The 19,888-nt window shown below is 43.7% G+C and overlaps 1 protein-coding gene across 2 annotated transcripts; it reads right to left on the bottom strand.

Annotated features, from left to right (window-relative positions):
* Positions 1–1,200: 1,200 nt before the first annotated feature.
* vgll2b (vestigial-like family member 2b) lies at positions 1,201–17,488 on the bottom strand. Of its 2 annotated transcripts, none has more exons than XM_067454530.1 (4): positions 17,194–17,488; positions 15,570–15,897; positions 2,951–3,370; positions 1,201–2,173 (listed from the first exon to the last, which is right to left on the bottom strand). In XM_067454530.1, exons 1-4 carry the CDS (start codon positions 17,278–17,280, stop codon positions 2,127–2,129), a joined length of 882 nt encoding a protein of 293 aa, XP_067310631.1. In that variant the 5' UTR covers positions 17,281–17,488; the 3' UTR covers positions 1,201–2,126. The 2 variants fall into 2 exon arrangements, with proteins under 2 accessions (XP_067310631.1, XP_067310632.1); XM_067454531.1 differs by having other exon boundaries at positions 1,201–2,170.
* Positions 17,489–19,888: the final 2,400 nt, after the last annotated feature.

Here is a 19,888-nt window from a genome sequence, read left to right as displayed (position 1 = left end):
GTGTGTGTGTGTGTGTGTGTCTGTGTGTGTGTGAGAGAGAGAGCCTGTTTATTTGGTTTATGAGGACACAAATTTGTATAACTACATGGGTATTACGGTATTACACTATAAATGTGGTTTATGAGGACATTCCAAATGTCCTCGTATTTCAAATAGCTTTAAAAACATACAAAATTATGTTTTTTTTTGTTTTTTTTTGTTTTTTTTGAGAATGTAAAAATGCAGAATGTTTCCTGTGATGGGTAGGTTTAGGGGCAGGGGCAGTGTAAGGGGATAGAAAATACGGTTTGTACAGTATAAAAACCATTACACCTATGGGTTAGGGTTAGTGTGTGTGTGTGTGTGTGTGTGTGTGTGTGTGTGTGTGTGTGTGTGTGTGTGTGTGTGTGTGTGTGTGTGTGTGTGTGTGTGTGTGTGTGTGTGTGTGTGTGTGTGTGTGTGTGTTTTTCCAGGTATTGCCCTTGTGTTTTGCTCCCTATGAAGAAAACAGCTTATAAATCAGCTTTTAAAAACTAAATTATGTTTTTAAATGTAAAAATGCAGAAAGTTTTCTGTGATGTGTAGGTTTAGGGGTATGGTTAGAGGGATAGAATATACAGTTTGTGCATTATTATAATCATTATGTCTATGAAAAATCACCCAATAAAAGATGGAAACATGTTTTAGCTTCTGCACTGTCAGAAAAAAGGTACAGTGCTGTCACTGGGGCGGTACCTTAAGGTACAAAACCGAGAACATGTACAAAGATGTACCTTTTCACTTTTGTACCTTAGGGTACCGCCCCAGTGACAGCAATGTACCTTTTTTTCTGAGAGTGTGTTTTAGCTTATAACATGAATATAAATAGTCCCTTGGAGACAGAGATTTTGTACCAGCTGGCTGTCATATTTTATAGTTTTGCACCTGGTTATAATTTCATGATCAGTGTGAGTTTGTGCCCAACAACCTCAGTTATAAGCTTGGGACATTTTTCTTCCAGGGAAACAAACACATTCGGAACCGTATCAAATCATTGGCTGCAGGAGCCCCTCGTTACCTGACATACAAATGAATGCTTTCCGTTTCTATGACACATCTTAGCTGGAAAGATTTCTTTGGGTCACAATTTGCCGGGCTGTTATTGAAAATAAGAACAATTGTTCTTAAGTAACTTAAAAAACGTAAAAAAAATTGGATGCCATGAAGAAAAATCAGATTTTAAAAGTCAAACTCAAATCTGAAATATTATATATAAACAATTTTAATATGTCATAACCATAGAAGTCTTTTTGAAATGAGTAGGCCAATGACATATTTGGAGGACATATTTTAAAACATATTTTAAATGCATGTTTAACAACAATAAACACCTTCTTGCATTTAACAAGCAAGTCCATTCATTTTAAATTCAGTAAAGTAGACATAAAAAATTCACAATAAACGACTTTCCCCTTTTAACAACATCAATGGAACCTTTCAGTTCTATACAGTGGTTCATTAACCTGGGGAATCATTTTATTTCACTCTTTTGGTATGGTTTATTAATTCTTTGAGATCACTCAAATAGATTTTTTTAATTTAACTGTTCCACACCATGTTATGTTTCCTAATAAAAAGAAGAAAAAAAAATTAACAGCACTGGCCGTGAGTGTATTTTAATTGAAACACATAAATACTGTACTATTTTATGTATAAATAAAAATACTGTACATGAGAAGAAAAAAAATATGCAAAGAAACAATACAAATATCCTTTTTTAATCAATATAAACAGCCAGATTTTTAGGAAATGTATCATTCTATATATACTGCACCATGCGATGTTTCTTACGTCTCAAAGTCCAAAACGAACCGTAGAGGGCAAGCTGGATTTTTACACCACAATAAATTAATTTGAAAACGATCAAAAAGAAAAAAACGGATCAAAAACAGAAAGACCATGTCCTCTAGTGCGCCTGCCTCCCCCAGGCATTCTCTCATCACCCTATGTTCATATCTCCATGGTGCACACAAATAGTCCTGGAGCGTGTTCAGAGCGTGTGCAAAGCTGGTGGAGAGCCAGTGTGAGCGGGGGCTAAAGAAACAACAGTTCGGCTACAATGGGCCAAACTGCAGGCTTTAATTGGATGGTCGATGAAGGGCTTCTCATTAAAACCAGTAGAGCTCCTTCCCTTTCTTGTGGTGCTGGAGACCTGCTGTGCAAAGCAGACATGAACACAATGGCTGAAAACAAGGAGGACCCATACACACACACAATCTCCATGGTGGCTGCAAACTCTTTATATAATAAGCACCAACAACTGAGGCCAAACAATCCATTTCCTGCCATTAACCTGTAGGGCATGTGGCTTGTTTGCTTTTAACATAATTCATGCACCTTTATAAACGGAACATTCTGGAAACTTGATCGGTAATTGCTTATAAACTCTCAGTTAGTTTGAAAGCATAATTTTCCAAACGGGAAGTTTACTAGCAAATTATCAAATTCGGGATCTTTGTCTCCCTTTTACACGTGTAAGAAATAAATTTGATATTGAATAGCTGATGCTGACATTTTTGACTTTGTGTCCCCATTGGCATCAACCTTGTTACCATATTTCCCCCTTTTTAAAGGGATTACCTATTTTATAAATCAACATAAATCACATAAACATAATTTCAAGAAGTGCACTCTTCAGAAACCCATTCAATTATCCTCTTTTTATCACATCGTCTTATATTTTGTTACTGTTTTTATTAGGGGATGATCTTAAGATGTCAACCCTGTTGCCGCATGATATTTTTTAATACATTTGATAATATTCATTGGATATTTGTAGAAATATCATTTAATTTATTTAACACTTTAAACAAGACATTATTCATCTGATAGAATGCTTCAAATGTTTCAATTTATTTTAAATATCACCTTCAATGTTATTACGATAACCTCATGCATTTGCATTTTATTTGCCTACATTGGATGGCCTTACCTGATTCCATGTTGAGAGCCAGACTCTGTGCCACTTCTCCAGGCGGAAGCAGCCCTGGCCACGTTGCAGTGGGTTCCAGCTTTCCCACTTCATAATGCCCAGGCAGCGTCGGGAGATGAGGCGGCCGGACGGCAGGCATCAGCAGAGGTCCATAGTGGGCATCCAGCCCAGGAGGGGAGTACAGTTCGTGTAGAGGCCGTGGGGCGGGATAGGGCTGGCTTTGAGAGTAGCTCCAGGAGTCTGATGGGTGTGGGTGAGCGTGTGAGTGAGGCAGACCGGGGTGCAAAGCCTGGGCGTACGGGTCCATAGCGTAGGTGGGAGCACCTGCGGGATCGCAGTGGGGTCGGCTGGGCGGAGATGGGTAGTTACTGTCCCAGAAAGATGGAGGGAAACTGCGCCGACTGCTTGAGGATGAAGCTTCTGATGGGGAGAGAAAAGAAAGAAAGAATGACAAAGAGAAACAGAGAGCAAATGGCATAATATTATGTATGAAAAGAAAACACATTTTTGCTAATTATTTTAGGATTTTGGGGGAGTATCAACTTTAAAGACAACAAAATGTTTTAGAGAACAGTCAACTAAACAAAACTGATATGTAAATGCAGTACTACTACTGTTCAGAGTCAGAAACTAAAGGGGATTTGGGGACAAAACGCTATACATTTATTTTTTCAAATTTTCCATACATGACCAAAATGACCATACATGGCCTAGCATGGATAAGAGCAGGGAGAGCAGTGATAAACCCCCTAAACAGAACATAAGTGTGGTGTGGCAAGCAGCGGGGCGAGGGACCGCGAGAGTGGGCCGGTGATTAATGTCAACGAGTGCCAGCTGCGTGGCACACCGGTCTCGTCTCGCGGCCATGTGACGGGAGCATAAAAGGAGGAACATGGAAGCGGAAGAGGAGAGAGGACCAGGCCTGGAATTTTATGTTATGTTTATGTGTTATTATGTGTTTGTGGGCAGTCGTCCGTGGGGGGCTGCCCACGTTTTATTTTGTGTGTTTGCGGGCAGTCGTCCGTGAGGGGCTGCCCGCGGTTTGACTTTCATTTTGTTTATTTCTTTTGAATAAATGTTTGAAACGTTCGCCGGTTCCCGCCTCCTTCCTTCCCATCTACGAACCTCGTTACACTGGTGCCGAAACCCGGGAAGGAAGCAGGACAGCGCCGCCGCCATGACAACGCCAACGCCCTCCGCCACGCCGTTTGCGGACATCATCACCTCTCTCGCGGCCCTCCATCAGGAGCAACACCAATCCATGCTGGACCTGCGGGCAGACCAGGAGCGCCGCTTCGAGGCCATTGTCCGCGGCCAGCAAGAGGACCGCGAGAGGTTCCGGAGCTGGATAGACCGGGAGGTTCGCACCGAAGCCGCCGGGCTCGCCAGCGCACCGGTCCACGTGCCCCTACACAAGATGGGGCCACAGGACGATCCCGAGGCCTTCATCGACCTCTTTCAGAAGGCAGCGGAGGCCTGCGGGTGGCCCCGGGCACAGTGGCCGGTGCGCCTCATACCACTGCTCACGGGAGAAGCCCAGGCGGCCGCCCAACAACTGCCGGTGGCGAACCTCCTGGATTATGAAGACCTGAAGAGGGCCATCATCCAGCGGGTCGGCCGGACCCCCGAGCAGCATCGTCAGCGGTTCCGCTCGCTGGAGTGGGGTGAGGCCGGTCGGCCCTTCGCGATGGCCCAACAGCTCCGGGACGCGTGCCGCAAATGGCTATTGGCCGGTGGAAGCGACGTGGACCACATCGTCGATCTGGTGGTACTCGAGCAGTTTATCGCTCGGCTACCCAAGAAGACCGCCGAGTGGGTCCAGTGCCACCGGCCCACGTCGCTGACGACGGCCATCAACCTGGCGGAGGACCACCTGGTGGCGTGCCCGGGGGTCGGCGAACCCCTTCTAACCTCTCGCTCTCTCTCTCCCACCTCTGTATCTCTCTCTCTTCCTATCCCTCTCCCTAGGTCCCGCCCTCCGGGCCCTCCTCGGGTTCCCCCCAGAGGCCGGGGTGGGATGGGCCCTGGACCGTTCGGGAATTCGCGGGCTCCGCCCAGGGGGGCGGGGCTGCTGGGGGTGGGGGGTGACAATGGCTCTGGTTCCACGCCCTCCCCGCGCTCATTCTCCAACCCACTCCCCGCCGCAGGGGCGGCGGGTAGGCCTGGGCTGGCCTGCTGGAGGTGCAGTGATCCGGATCATTTTGTGGACCGATGTCCGAGGATGGACGTCGGGACAATGATCCGGATCCCGGACGTCCAGCGGACCACCCCCGATCAAGCAGGAGAGTACCAAATTCCTGTAAGTATCAAGGGGGGTACATATCAGGCCTTGGTGGATTCAGGATGCAACCAAACCTCGATCCATCAAAGCCTGATGCAGCCTGGGGCATTGGATACAAGCCGCATGGTTAAGGTGCGGTGTGTGCACGGGGATGTGGTGGAATATCCGGTTGTCCCAGTCACGATACAGTTTCGGGGTCAAAAGCATAGTATAGAGGTGGCGGTTAGTCCACACCTCCGGCATCCGCTAATTCTGGGGACGAATTGGCCCGCCTTTACGGCTTTATTGGGATCGTTGTGTGCGGATGCCGCTTGGGAGAAAAAGGCAAGGAAGGGGGCGGTGCGAGTACAGCTTGGGGAGACTGAACCGGGACCCTCGGAGACAACTCCAGAGGAACCGAGCGGGATTGAGAGACTAATTCTCTCGGACCGCGATGACTTTCCTCTGGAGCAGTCCCAGGATGAAACCCTTAAGAACGCTTTTCAGCAGGTCCGATCGATCGACGGACAGTCTCTCCAACCTGCCTTGCCGGTCTCCTATCCTTATTTTGCCATAATAAAGGATCGGTTGTATCGAGTGACCCAAGACACTCAGACAAAGGTAGATACAACCCAGTTGTTAGTGCCAAAGAGCCGCCGGGAAATGCTTTTCCAGGCGGCTCACTCTAATCCGATGGCGGGCCACCTGGGACAGGCGGCCACGCTGAATCGTTTAATGACCCGATTTTTTTGGCCAGGCATTCATGACAACGTGCGCAGGTGGTGCGCGTCTTGTCCTGAATGTCAGTTGGTGAACCCACTGGCCGCCCCAAAAGCGCCATTGCGCCCCCTTCCATTAATGCAGGTCCCCTTCGAGAGAATTGCGATGGACCTCATCGGGCCATTAGAGCGATCCGCACGCGGACATCGTTTTGCGCTAGTTATCGTGGACTACGCAACACGATATCCGGAAGCAGTGGCTCTCCACAACATCTCTGCGAAGAGTGTTGCGGACGCACTGTTTCGTTTAATCTCCCGAGTGGGGATTCCGAAGGAAATCCTCACTGATCAAGGCACGGCGTTTATGTCACGCACGTTAAGCGAATTGTACGGATTATTGGGCATTAAATCCATTCGAACAAGCGTCTATCACCCACAAACAGACGGCTTGGTCGAACGATTTAATCGCACTCTTAAATCCATGATCCGTAAATTCGTACAGGAAGACGCCAAAAATTGGGATCGGTGGTTAGAACCCCTCTTATTTGCTGTGCGGGAGGTCCCGCAAGCCTCCACGGGGTTTTCCCCCTTCGAGCTTCTCTACGGACGGCAGCCCCGGGGGGTGCTGGACGTCCTACGAGAAACTTGGGAGGAGGGGCCTTCTTTGGCCAAGAACGAAATTCAGTTTGTGCTGGACTTGTGAACAAAACTCCACACTTTGGGGCGGCTATCGAGGGAGAATTTGTTGCAAGCCCAGGACCGCCAGAGCCGGTCATATAACAGGGGTACAAAACTACGCAAATTCACACCGGGAGAGAGAGAGTCGGACTGTTGGTGCGACACACACAAGAGACTGAGTTTACCCCAGAAGCCGGAAGTGCTGTGAACCGGAAGTGATTATTGAGTTTGACTGAAGGCACACGTTGAGTGTGTTATTGACTTTGCTATACTATAATAAAAGAGAAGCATCAACAGTTCAGCCGACCCCTGTGTCCTCTTCCTTCCTTACTATATCAAACTTACTACACTGGTGCCGAAACCCGGGAGGAAGGAGGGACGCGCTGTCGGAGAGCCCTCGCTGCTGAGGGGGATCGCGGTGCTGAGGAGTTCGGGCAGCGCGGATGATGAAAGACCGCGAGGGCTGCCCGAGGCGATGGTGCTGGAGCGAGAAAGGTGGGACAGAGACCTCGCTGCCGTGCCCCTGGGTCGAGGTGGGGTGGCTGCCGTCCGAGAGGGAGCGGAGGAGTCGCCGCGCTTGCCGTGGGCCGGAGCCTGCTGCCATCCGCCTGAGAGGGGAGGAGCAGGAAGCGCGGGGCTCGCTGCCGGGTCCCTCGGAAGGAGGAGTCACCGCCGGCCGCCAGGGGGCGGAGGAGGATCGAGTTGCCCACCAGGCGTCCAGTGCCATCGCACAGCACCGCGAGGAAGAGCCTCTCGGCGGGCGGAGGGCCGAACGCCAGTGTGTCTGGGAACCGGACCAGAATTTTTTTTTCTCTCTTTCTTTTTTTTCTTTTCCCTCTCTCCCCTCTCTCGTCCGCGGGCTCCTCGTGCTCCTGTCTACATTTCTCTCGCCTCTCTGTCCTTACCCCCAGGTGCCGCGGCCGCCGTGATCGCCCCCCCCCCCCCCCCCGGGAGAGGGGGGGGAGTAGAGCGCAGTCTCGGGAGTGCCCCCCGGCCTGCGAGGGGCGATGGGGGTATGTGGTGTGGCAAGCAGCGGGGCGAGGGACCGCGAGAGCGGGCCGGTGATTAATGTCAACGAGTGCCAGCTGCGTGGCACACCGGTCTCGTCTCGCGGCCATGTGACGGGAGCATAAAAGGAGGAACATGGAAGCGGAAGAGGAGAGAGGACCAGGCCTGGAATTTTATGTTATGTTTATGTGTTATTATGTGTTTGTGGGCAGTCGTCCGTGGGGGGCTGCCCACGTTTTATTTTGTGTGTTTGCGGGCAGTCGTCCGTGAGGCGCTGCCCGCGGTTTTACTTTCATTTTGTTTATTTCTTTTGAATAAATGTTTGAAACGTTCGCCGGTTCCCGCCTCCTTCCTTCCCATCTACGAACCTCGTTACAATAAGCAATGATGTATTGCAGATAGCATTAGTGTAAATATTAAAATGTACATATTAATTCAAGAATTTAGTCAGATTCAGGGGGAATCAGAATGCCAAATCCTGACTGACGAGAGGAGGAGCTAGGGATGTAGAAGGGTAATTTGCTCCGGAGAAACATGATAGCAGCTGATAATAATGAAGGAGCTTATGCATGCTGTGATATGCATCGTATTCCTATAGGTAGATGTGATCAGCTGACAGTCAACTGATGCGAACAGCGTGACCTGCTAGAACTGACTCTATGCGCTTGATTTTTGGGTGAACTATTCCTTTAAGCGACTTACATTTTAGGCTCAATAGTTTTGCTGTATTTTGTTAAAAATACTATTGAAGAAAGACGAAGAAAATCCAAACAAGATATAATATTTAATTCAGGAAAACAAAGTATACACACGCAATCACAGACAGTCCACTGAACAGAACAGATATAGGTTCAAATGGTTAACTGATCAAGAGACACATAGAGGGCAAATTTTACATTTACATTTAAACATTTAGCAGACGCTTTTATCCAAAGCGACTTACAAAAAAGGGGAGAGCAGTAGAAGCATCGAAACAAACAAGGCCAACAACCTGTAAGAGCTGTAAGAAGTCTCAATTAATTAGCACAGTACACAATTTTTTTTTTTTTTTTTTTTTTGGACAAACAAACTAAAATTAATGGATAGTTAAGTGCTATTCTTTATTGGTCAGGTGCAATTGGAAGAGGTGTGTCTTAAGATGTTTTTTAAAAATGGCTACAGACTCGGCAGCACAAATTGAGATCGGCAGGTCATTCCACCAGGTGGGAAAGGTCCAGGAAAATGTCCGTGAGAGCAATTTCATGCCTCTTTGGGATGGAACCACGAGGCGTAGCTCACTCGCAGAACGCAAGCTTCTGGAGGGTGTGTAAGTCTGAACAAGTGAGTTAAGGTATATTGGTGCAGAGCCAGTGTTTTTTTTGTAGGCGAGAACTAGTGCCTTGAATTTGATGCGAGCAGTCATTGGCAACCAGTGCAGTTTGATGAAGAGAGGCGTAACATGCGCTCTCTTCGGCTCATTAATGACCACTCTCGCCGCTGCATTCTGGATCAGCTGCAAGGGTTTGATAGTGCATGCTGGAAGCCCAGCCAGAAGAGCATTACAATAGTCAAGTCTGGAGAGAACAAGAGCTTGAACCAGGAGTTGTATAGCCTGTTCTGATAGGAAGGGTCTAATCTTTCTAATGTTGTATAAAGCAAATCTGCAGGACCGGGCTGAAATTAACTGAACAAGACGAAACTAAATAACGACATAACCAAAAGTTCATAACTGGTACGGTACTTCCCACCTCATGCTGTAGATGGGCCAAACGCGGAGGTGGAGAGGGAGGGGAGGGGGTTTAGGAGGATGAGGGATAGGCAGAAGGTCATGCCGATGACCAGGAAGGAGACAGGAGGGACCCAGACTGCAGATAGGCAGGTGGCCCATGGTGGAGCCGATGGAGAGAGGAGAACAGGATGTAGCCATAGAGCCGAAGAGCCGAGGCGATTCTGACGATCCGGAGGGACATGGTGATACCGCAGGTGGGGATCAGAAGGCAACAGAGGACCAATGTGGAGCTGGAGGGAGTGAGGAGCACAAGAAAGCCAGATGGACAAAGGGACGGGGATAAGCCAGAGGAGTGCAGTCCCAAGGTGAGGGCAGGCCGACAAACGACCAAGGTGAATGGCGGAGAGACGAGGGAGCCCAGCAGAGCTGGTGGACTGATGGGCCACAGTGGAGATGAGGGAGGGAGGAGCCAAGGTGGAGCTAATGGCCAGGTGGACTGAGGTGGAGTCCTGGTTGCGGAGGCTGAAAGGGGAGACAAGGGATCCACTGACCATGATGGAACTGGAGACTGGCAGACCCACAGCGAGCCCACAGTACCGATGGTGGGCTGAGGTCGAGCTGATGGGCTGACAGGAAGCAGCAGAAGGAGAGACGAGGAATGGATGATAATGGGAGTAGAGGAGAAGGAGGCTGAGTTGGAGTTTGGGACTGGCTGGGAGTTCAGGGGCCGTTTTTGCTGCCCACACACACAATATAGCAACTCCCAGCCCCGGGAGTGCCACGGACAGGTGAACAAACTCTGTGGCCGTGACAGGACAGACAGACTGTTCCGTGCAAGCAGATGGTTTATATTTTAGAGGAAGACAGGTTATCTCAGTATAGAAAACGATTAAGTCCATTTCCTCTGAACACAGACTCTGCTCCCCCTCAGTGGTACAGTGGGCAAGGCTTTCCTCCATGCCCTCGCTCTCCACTGTAAAGCCCCTATAGACTGCTGTAGCCGGCTCTCGCACCTGGTCAGACGTATGAAGAAGTTCTGGCTCCGTGGTGATCCTCAGCTCTGTTGCTCCTCTTGGCGATGGCTCGTCAATCGTGGCGGGATCATGCAAGCATTCCGTGCAGGGATGGTTGTTGGCCAGGCTCTGGGTCCAGAGTGGGGCTAGCGAAAGCAGACGGTGAATGGCGAGTTACAGCTCGCTAGCACCCACTCCACAAATGCAAAATTGCCCCAGGACCTTCTCCGGACAACTGCGCTCTGTGTGTTCAAGCTCACATGGTAGAAAGTGTGGATAGAAGTGTGGACCTCTAAGGTTAGTTGCCCCTGCTAACACAGAAGGAGGACAGCGGGGATATCCATAATGGAAAACTGAGAAACAAAACGAAACAAAAAGCAGGAAAAAAAACGCCAACAATCTTTACTTCTTAAAGCCAGCACGGTATAGATGCAGGAAGACGAAGGAAATTCAAACAAGATATATTTAATTCAGGAAGACACACGTGCACACATATGCGCACACACACACACACACACACACACACACACTGGGTAACACACATACAATTACCGACAGCACACTGAACAGAACAGGGAGACTTTATAAGGGAACTAATGAGGGAGAACAGAAACAGGTACAAATGGGTAACCGATCAAGAGACACAATGAGGGCAAATTAACTGAACAAGTCGATTAAAGACAAACTAAATGAAGACATACCTGAAAGATCTGTTACACAAGCAGGGAGCATGAAGGTATGGAAATACATATGTTGACAGGCAGACACGACATTATATCATTTATTCCTAGGGTGACCAGAATTCTCATGGTGGAATACGGGACGGGTGCTGTCTGAGCGAGCGCGTCATCCAGCACGATACCACATTGAGTTCTTTTTTCACAACTTACCATGCATAATAACTTGATAAACTCTTTTTGAGGAACTTCTTTAAATGTACACACATTTAAATGTTCTTTGACATCTTCAAGTCTGACTTGATCTCCTCCGCACTCTGTAATATCACTACTGAAAGTTAATCGATAAAGAATTGTGATTGGATATGAGGGTAATTTCCCAGCAAACATTTGGATGTTTAATGACTGTTGAAAAGTCGTCCCTCTGACATGTCCCGTCATTGTTGAAAAATAGTTCCAAAGTGAAAGTTGAACGGATGTATCTGAATGCATTTTTAGATAATGTTCTGTTTTTTTTTTTTACCAATTTATGCCGTCCTATTGCTATTTATATTACATACATTTAATAAGGTAAGAGCAAATTTTGTTCTTATAAATGTGCAATAATGCCCTTGGAAAACTGTATAAAAAAGTTGAAAAGTTCATTTGTATCACTGCTACTGCGGTTATGGTGACATTTAGGCGAATATGCCCTCTGTTCCCTAGCATCTCTTCAGTGTGCTCTGGCTAACTCGTAATCTTACATTGGTGATTACTGAAATGTTGCCTTAACGCCATTGAAACTTCCTTTGGAGTGTTTAAGCTTTAAAATTGGGGTCAGACCCCCCCATAATTTGCACGTTGGTGTCGGATAGTTATCATATTATTATAGGTTAGGCTGAGATAACATTTCTCTGTGTCTCATTGGTCCACATATATGGCCGTTGCACCTTGGACTCTCAGGTCAGGCTTGTCACATGATTTCACATGATTTCCAGCCCCACGCCCTCAGATGTCTTTCTGATTGAATCATATGGTGTTCCATTTGCTTCTAAAGAGCTTAGCACACATCACAGAAATACACACAGCCACATGTGAGAGATGAGAGACGGAAAGAGAGAGAGAGAGGGAGAGAGAGAGAGAGAGAGAGAGAGAGAGAGAGAGAGAGAGAGAGAGAGAGAGAGTAGTAAGAACTCCCATTAAAGATAGACAAAAGAAGAAATCAAGATATCGACAAACAACAAAAAAGCAAAAGATTGATTTAAGAAGTATTTTTTCAATGTAAACATGCTTTAGACAGACATGTTTGACTGCCGCGCTCACGTCTCGCATCTTTTGCAGAGTTTCTCACATAACATGGCGTTCTGAAAGCGTGGCGCTCAAGTTAAAAGAAGTCAAACTTTTAAGAAGACGTGCCTCCACTGACCTGCAGTCTGTGTGAATGGCCTTTAGGACAGTCTCTGTCTTTCCTAAAGGTCTATATAAGGCAGGAGTTTAAACCTTGAGAACCGCATGTGGTCTTCTTCTACTCTTATGACAGCTCCCCAACACCTCCACAGACCTGCAGACCCCTGTCTCTGTTCGTGCCCCCACCTGTTGTTTTTACTAACCCTCTCGCCCCCCATAACCCCTCGTAGAATGTGGAGGGAGGGGTGAAGTGTGTTTTTAGCCATTACTTTTATATTTAGAATTCTTCTGAAAAAAGACACCGGTGATGTAGTCGTGATCAGAGGAGGGGTGGACGAGCTCCTCATAAATCTGACGCTTGGTATTGTGAGCTGTTTGAACGCGATACGAGCTCGAGCCACTGCGCTTACCACCGCGTATAAACATAGTATCTGTTGGGAGGCAGGGAGCGTCGGAGAGGCTAGATGAAGATGTCACAGGGAGGGAGGGAGAGAGGGAGGAAGGAGGGGGATTTACCAAAGGTTCATTAAAGGTAAACACACACACAATAATCACCACCTTGCAAAGCAGACACTTGTGTGATCTGGTATTCAACAGGCATCTCACTTAGCGGCACAAAAAGAAAGCAATAGACATTTGCGTCCAACATTGTCAGTTCGCTCCTGACAACTCAAAATGAAAATTGTATCATAAATTTACCCTCATGACCTTGTGAGCTCATATGATTGCAGAACATATCTGTTTTTGTCTTTCGTCCTGCCCACTTTGTAGCTTTTTTGTTTGTAGCTTGATTAAGCTCCAAAAATGACTCGTTTTGGATTTTGTCAAATTAGGACGTCACAGTGCAACAAAAGTGCATCACAGTGCAATCAAATCAACGCCTGCTTTTAAATCATCACATATTTGGTCCCACCCACTGGCGCGTTGGTGAGATGAGAAGGAGCGATGAGAGATGGCACACTTCAATATGCACTTTTGGTCTGGTGGACTTACAATGGCTGCCGCATGCATGTGTCCGTTAAGTTTCCGTCAAGAGTCCCATTTGTCATTTTATGTTTTTGAAGTGTGCTCACCAGCGCCCCCTTTGCACCCTAGATGCACACTTTTGCCCGAGCCTGCACTGGTGTGAGCTTCGAAGCAGACTTCATCTCGGTCAGAGCAGCGTCACGTCACAAAAATGTGAACTCAGAGAAAGACCTCAACCTAATGCTAGGAACGTAGTTATTTATTTTCAACTATGTCTCTTTTCTGTTGCATTTTTCGCATACAGGCGACAACATTTTCAAAACAATCCCTGTTCACACGGAATTCACGAAAACAACTAAATACGTTGTATTGTGCATGCCAGGCCAATAGTTGGCGATGTCACTTTGTAAAGAAACTATGTGCCTATAGATTGAACACGTGATGCATGCACATGATGTCACAGTTTTCACAAATTTGCGTTTTTGTAGTTTACACGGAGACGAAAACAGTATAATTTTCAAAAAGTTTACATTTTCTGTGGCCATGCAGTTTTATGTTTTTACAGGTAAAAGTGTTATGTTTACGTGTAAACGGGCCCAAGTCATGATTTCAGAAAAGCCTTTCTTTCTAATCCCCAGAGGCAGACAGTAGTGGAGTATTTTTACTTTCCGAGTAATATTATTTTTCAAGTATATGTACTTCATCAGTGTTATTCTTTGGAAAACTTTTACTTCACAACATTCCAAAACATAAAATTGTACTTTTTACTGCACTACGTTTCATATTGAATATCATTTAATACTTCCTTACATTAAACATTTAGTGCTGTATACAATTTTACTTAAGTACAAGTAAGAAAGTACTATTTGTTTAATGTAATGGAGAGTTAAAGGTAAAAAAACAACAAATAACTTTTACTTACGAAATGTAGTACAGTAAAAAGTATGACATTATAATGCTTTGGAATGTAGAGAAGTAAAAGTTTTCCAAAGAAAAACACTGATAAATTATATACTTGAAAAATGTTCTTGAGTAGAAAGTAAAATATACTCCACTAATGTCCGCCTCTGCTTATGCCTAATCTGTGATTTCTATACAAAGAACTCCTCTTTGTCTCAAAATCGTTTATTGCTGTTTATGCGTCAGTATATCAAGCCAGTGGCTCACATTCAATTTCACTTTGTTTCTCTTAGCAGCGTGAAAATAATTGTGATTAAATTATATACAGAAAGCGATCAAAGAAACCTCCCTTTATAATGTTGTCAATCAAAAGACATGTCTGCCATTGTCTACAATGCTTACTGCTGAAACATTTCATGTGAAGGGAGTAGATCTAAATATAATGCTACGGTAAACACTTTCCACAATTAGTTAATCTTGACAGCTGTAAAAGTAAAAACATAGTAATTCTACATGTAATGTTTATTTCATGTGCAAGATGTTAGCCAATCACAGCAGTGGGCATTTAACTGAAGTATCACAGTCAACAGACACACCCCTTCAAACAGAGCCTTCAAATCAGAGACTAAAATCAGGGTTTAAAATGGCCTTATATTTCCAAATTATGACCATTTTTGGTGTAAAAATTACACTATAACATTATAAGTGCACATCCGGAAAGAATATATAAAAGTTTTAAAAAATGCAGTTCATGAATCCTTTATGGATTTATGATTTATGGCTACAAACAGCTGAAACATTCTTCAAAATATCTTATTTTGCGTTCCTTCAAAATAAGGATTCCAAAAGGGGGTTTTAATGGTGATGCAACATAAAAATATTGGGTTCCCCAAAGAACTTCATGTGAACAGTTCTTTCAGAGCACATTTTTTTTTTGTGAAGAATATTTTAATAATCTGAGTAACCTTTTTCCACTAAAAAGAAGGTTTCTCATCAATGTAAATAAAAAAATATTGAAAATCACACAGGTTTGGAATGACACAGGGATGAGTAAGTAATGATAGAATTTCCATTATTAGGTGAACTATCCCTTTAAGAATCTATCATTCTCTAACTTTGTTCTAACAAGCAGCTTTATTCAGTTCCGGTAAACTCAAATTGATTTGTTTTGATTTGATTCACAGGTCATTGGAATGCAGATGAGCTGAGATCATTTGTGCACACAAATTATTGCAGTGATTTTACATTCATTTTCTTGTGCCTGCATCTCAGATCAAACCGATGGACACTTTTGCCACTCTCACCTGTGCTGGGATCGCTGTGCCTCTTTTTCCCCTCGGCCTCCATGTAGGTGCTGAGAGCTCTGGAGAAGTGTTCGTCCACCACGCTGCTAATGTCTCCTTGGTAGTAGGTGAAGAGGATACATCGTGAGCTCAAGTATTCTGCCTCCCCGACCTCTTTGTCCTTCGTAGCCTCCTCTACCTGTCCGGCCGAAGGGTATGATGATGGGGACGGACCCCCCGAGCTGGAGCTTCCGGCAGAAACCAGGACGCTCTCTGAGCAGCACGGGACCCCCACGCTGTCCATCGGATCCCTGCAGCGAGACGAGGGGCTTCTGAGACCAAGGGGTGCCTGTGAAAAAAGTTGAGAGTTGAGAACTATTGCGACACATTTTGTTGTGTGTGTCTGACTGTGTCAGTGTTTGTGTGCGTGACCATGTGATTATCAATATGTAAGTGTATATATGATATGCAATCATAAAGATATTGGTAGGACCAGGGCTAGTTGTCACACAAGGAAGTTATTCTGAGTAAATATATGTCAAATATCCAGTTATGCCAATGCTTGTTTTCTCTAATTTTTTATGAATTCTGTCTTCCAAATTAAAAATTATATAAACGTATGTATATATATATATATATATATATATATATATATATATATATATATATATATATATATATATATATATATATATATATATATATATATATTATACGTTTGAGAAAAGCTATTTCGCTCACCAATGATGCATTTATGTCATTAAAAGTACAAAAAAGCTGTAATATTGTGAAATATTATTTAAATGTAAAATAACTGTTTTCTGTTTAAAATATTTTAAAATGTAATTTATTCCTGGGATGGCAAAGATGAATTTTCAGCATCACTACAGTCATCAGTGTATTTTTTAGGATTCTTTGATGACTAGAAAGTTCAAATGAACAGTATTTATCTGAAATTATTTAATTATATATGCATTTATTCAGCAAGGGTGCATTAAATTGATCAAGTGAGAGTATAAACTTTTATAATGTTGCAAAACCTTAATATTTCAGATAAATACTGTTGTTTTGAACTTTTTATTCATTAAATAATCCTGATTTTTTTTCTTGAGCAACGAATCAGCATATTAAAATAATTTCTGAAGGTTCATGTGACACTGAAGAAATGATGCTAATTTATTTGATTTTTTTTATTTTTTACTTTTTTTATTATTATTTCACAATAAGACTGTTTTTGCTGTATGTTGGATCAAATAAATGCAGGCTTGGTGAGCAGAAGAGTCTTCTTTCAACAACATTGAAAATAGTAATGTTCCAAACTTTTGATATATAAATGGTTTCAACATTGATCATATTGACAACATGCCCCGAGCAAAAGGTCAATGTGTTCAGTGAGCTGCATATTTTTGAGCTGTATTTTTATGCACTAACGGAAATGTTCAACTGCTTTCAATAGCCGAGATTTGAAGGTTTGCGCGTATAATGAGAAACGTTCTAGCCGACATCACACACACAGCAAACACATTGGTCATGTAGGCTAAACAATAAAAAGTGAGGCGTGCACAAAACAGCTTAATGATTAATTTAATAGTAAATTTGCAATTCATTTAACATTGGCCTATGCATTGCGCGGAAACGTGCTTACCTGTAAAGTGCTGATGAATGCTGAAGCTTTGTGCGCGTACGGTGCGTAATGACCATAAGCCGGGTACATAACATCCAGACAACTCATGATAACCCGCTCGCTCCTCTTGGCTTGCAGGCAACGGAACAGTCGCTCTCTGTTTCACGTGCAGAAGCAGAGAAACGGGTGTGAAAAGTCAGGTCGGACAGTGCAACATCTCGGTGTCGGTAAGCAGAGCGCGCGGAGACTGACCAGTGGTCCACGGTGACGCACACCTGACAGCTGCGCTCGCGGGACTGTGGTTTGGTTTATACCACAGAATGTGCCCAAGGCAGAGCTTCACATGACGACCCCTCCCACCCCACAGCAAGACCCCCGACCACCCTCTAAAATGTAACTGCGTGATCCACACAATGTAGAGCACGTTGAGTTTGGGCTACTGCAACATTCATACCGTGATTGATGGTCAAAGCCTCAAAAGCTTACGTAATGATTTTGTGAACCGATTTTTGGGGTAACACAAACGTAACAAGTAGACTGAAAAGCCCAGTGAATGGGTTGTTTTTAACCCAGCGGTTGGGTTAAAAGTTTGCCCATCGTGCTGGGTAGTTTTATTTACCTGAACTATTGTTTAAATGTAATTTATTGATATGTTTAAGAAATTAAAATAAGCTTAATGAAAAACAAATCAACAATAAAATTGTCCAATTTTTAATTTACAAATTATTAACTTTGGGGTTAATTTTAAGCCAACCATAATTTAAATAGTAGTTGGGTTAAATAAAAACAAACCAGCATGTTGGGAAAACTTTAAACCCAACCTCTGGGTTAAAACAACCATTTTCAACCCAACTTGGGTCATTTTTAATCCAGCATCCAGCAGTGTAGAGGCACATTTTGTCTCAAGCCTTGATTTTCCCATATTTTTGGTTTAGAAATGTTCTACCATTATGCTATATGTATGTGTGTGTTTAATTAATATGTGGCATTAAGAAAGTACATCAGTTTAGATTTTTTCAAATTTACTTGATTATTTAATTACAAATTAGTAAAAAAAAAAAAAAAAAAAAAAAAAGTAAATTTGTAATGTATATATATATATATATATATATATATATATATATATATATATATATATATATATATATATATATATATATATATAGTGTAATCATATGTTTCACAAATACTTAAAGGGCTTCTTCAGCACTGGGAAGATGAGTCTGTATTTAAACTGGGTCATCAATGTAGTAGAAATGTAAAAATATTTTTGAATTTGGTGCCTTCTAGACTGAGAAAAGACAGAAAATGTATTTTTGTCTCATGGGGATGAAAGACTACAATTCACAGAATGCTTTGTTGCCCTGTGAGGGCATTCCCAAAGCCACCAACTAGATTACTGTGACTGAGTTAGAGAAGACACTACAGTTAAAACCTGAACGTGTCTGTTAAATATAATGAGTGAGTCGCCGCGCGAGTATCCCAGCACTGAGCACTAACTGCAGGAGTCAGATAAATGAGCTGATGAGCTCTCGTGATGAGAGCTGAGGTAATCACGACTACACTCGCGGCATACATTCACAACGAGAGTTCAGTCTGGCGTGTTTCTGTTCATGCCTTTGCAAGCTTATCTTTCATAGAAATTAATTTGAGAAGTTAAAAGACTTACATTGCTCACCATAGCTCCGTTTACATGACTGCCTGTAGCTGCAAGCTGAGCTCTGAGTGTAATCTCCATCCCCCATGCGCGGGTTCAAAACATGAGGAAATGGCTCCCTCTGCTAGCTGTAGTCTTTAGCCTTTGGGCAAGCATTCCTCCTATGATGGAAATCTTGTCAATTTGCATCATAGGAGGAATTTTTCCAGAAATAAAATGCATAAATCTCTTGTCTCAGGGGGATATGAGGGGGGAAAGCACATTTATTTGAATATACTCCAGGGTTTCTACTGATACAAAGCCATATGCTAATCGCTGAAGTAACCCTTTAAAGCTGCTGTCCGTAACTTTTTTTGTGTTCAAGATTTACAAAAATTATATAATGAGAATGTACAACATGGATCCATTTTCCAAACCGTGTTTTTGTCTTACCCTGACTCATTATGGTACACTTTATAGTATTTATATGGGACTATTTCAGGCCAGACTGGTAGGTACCGCTGCAGAGGAGCACAGTCCCTGCGTGATCCACCATAGACATAAACAGAGAGAAGTAGCTCCAGCTGCAATTTTCTTCCACAAGATGCATGCAGTTGTGTTTTAACTGTTCTGTTGCAAAAAGTTACGGACTGCAGCTTTACGATAAATACTTATAAAATAAAAAAGTATACTAAAATTATAAAATAAATTAATACATAAAATAAATTAATAGGGGAGACCGGCTATAGTTGTAACATACCAGTTCCACAAATTCAGTTTCCTCTGGCTTCCTTTACGATCCCACATGGAGGTTTTCCAGTCTGTGTTGATATCTCTCCTGAAGCTACAGCCAAAAATCGTATACTGAGGTAGGTTTTTTTTTATTTTTTTTTATTTTTTTATTTTTTTTATGACAAGATAATATTTTGTTTAGTACTTCTACCATTGAACATAATGTTGTATGAGTTATATCAGGCCAAAGTGTAGTTTCTCTAGTAATCTCTAGTTTCTCTTGAAACATTTTTGTGATTTTAATAATTCTACAGAATGTTTGTTTATGTTCATTTGTTCTTGCTCACG

This window comes from Pseudorasbora parva, chromosome 10 (genome assembly GCF_024679245.1).
Source record: "Pseudorasbora parva isolate DD20220531a chromosome 10, ASM2467924v1, whole genome shotgun sequence".
In the NCBI taxonomy this organism is placed as follows: domain Eukaryota; kingdom Metazoa; phylum Chordata; class Actinopteri; order Cypriniformes; family Gobionidae; genus Pseudorasbora; species Pseudorasbora parva.
This window is presented reverse-complemented; position numbering and strand designations above follow the sequence as displayed.

Bases quoted from the DNA above. Each gene is read 5' to 3' on its own strand.
- vgll2b (XM_067454530.1), bottom strand. From the start codon at position 17,280: ATGAGTTGTCTGGATGTTATGTACCCGGCTTATGGTCATTACGCACCG. The intron at 3,371-15,569 runs GTGAGAGTGGCA...TCTCCCCATCAG, and splicing joins GCACAGCGATCCCAGCACAG to AAGCTTCATCCTCAAGCAGT. The intron at 2,174-2,950 runs GTAAGGCCATCC...TGCTTTGCACAG, and splicing joins GGCTCTCAACATGGAATCAG to CAGGTCTCCAGCACCACAAG.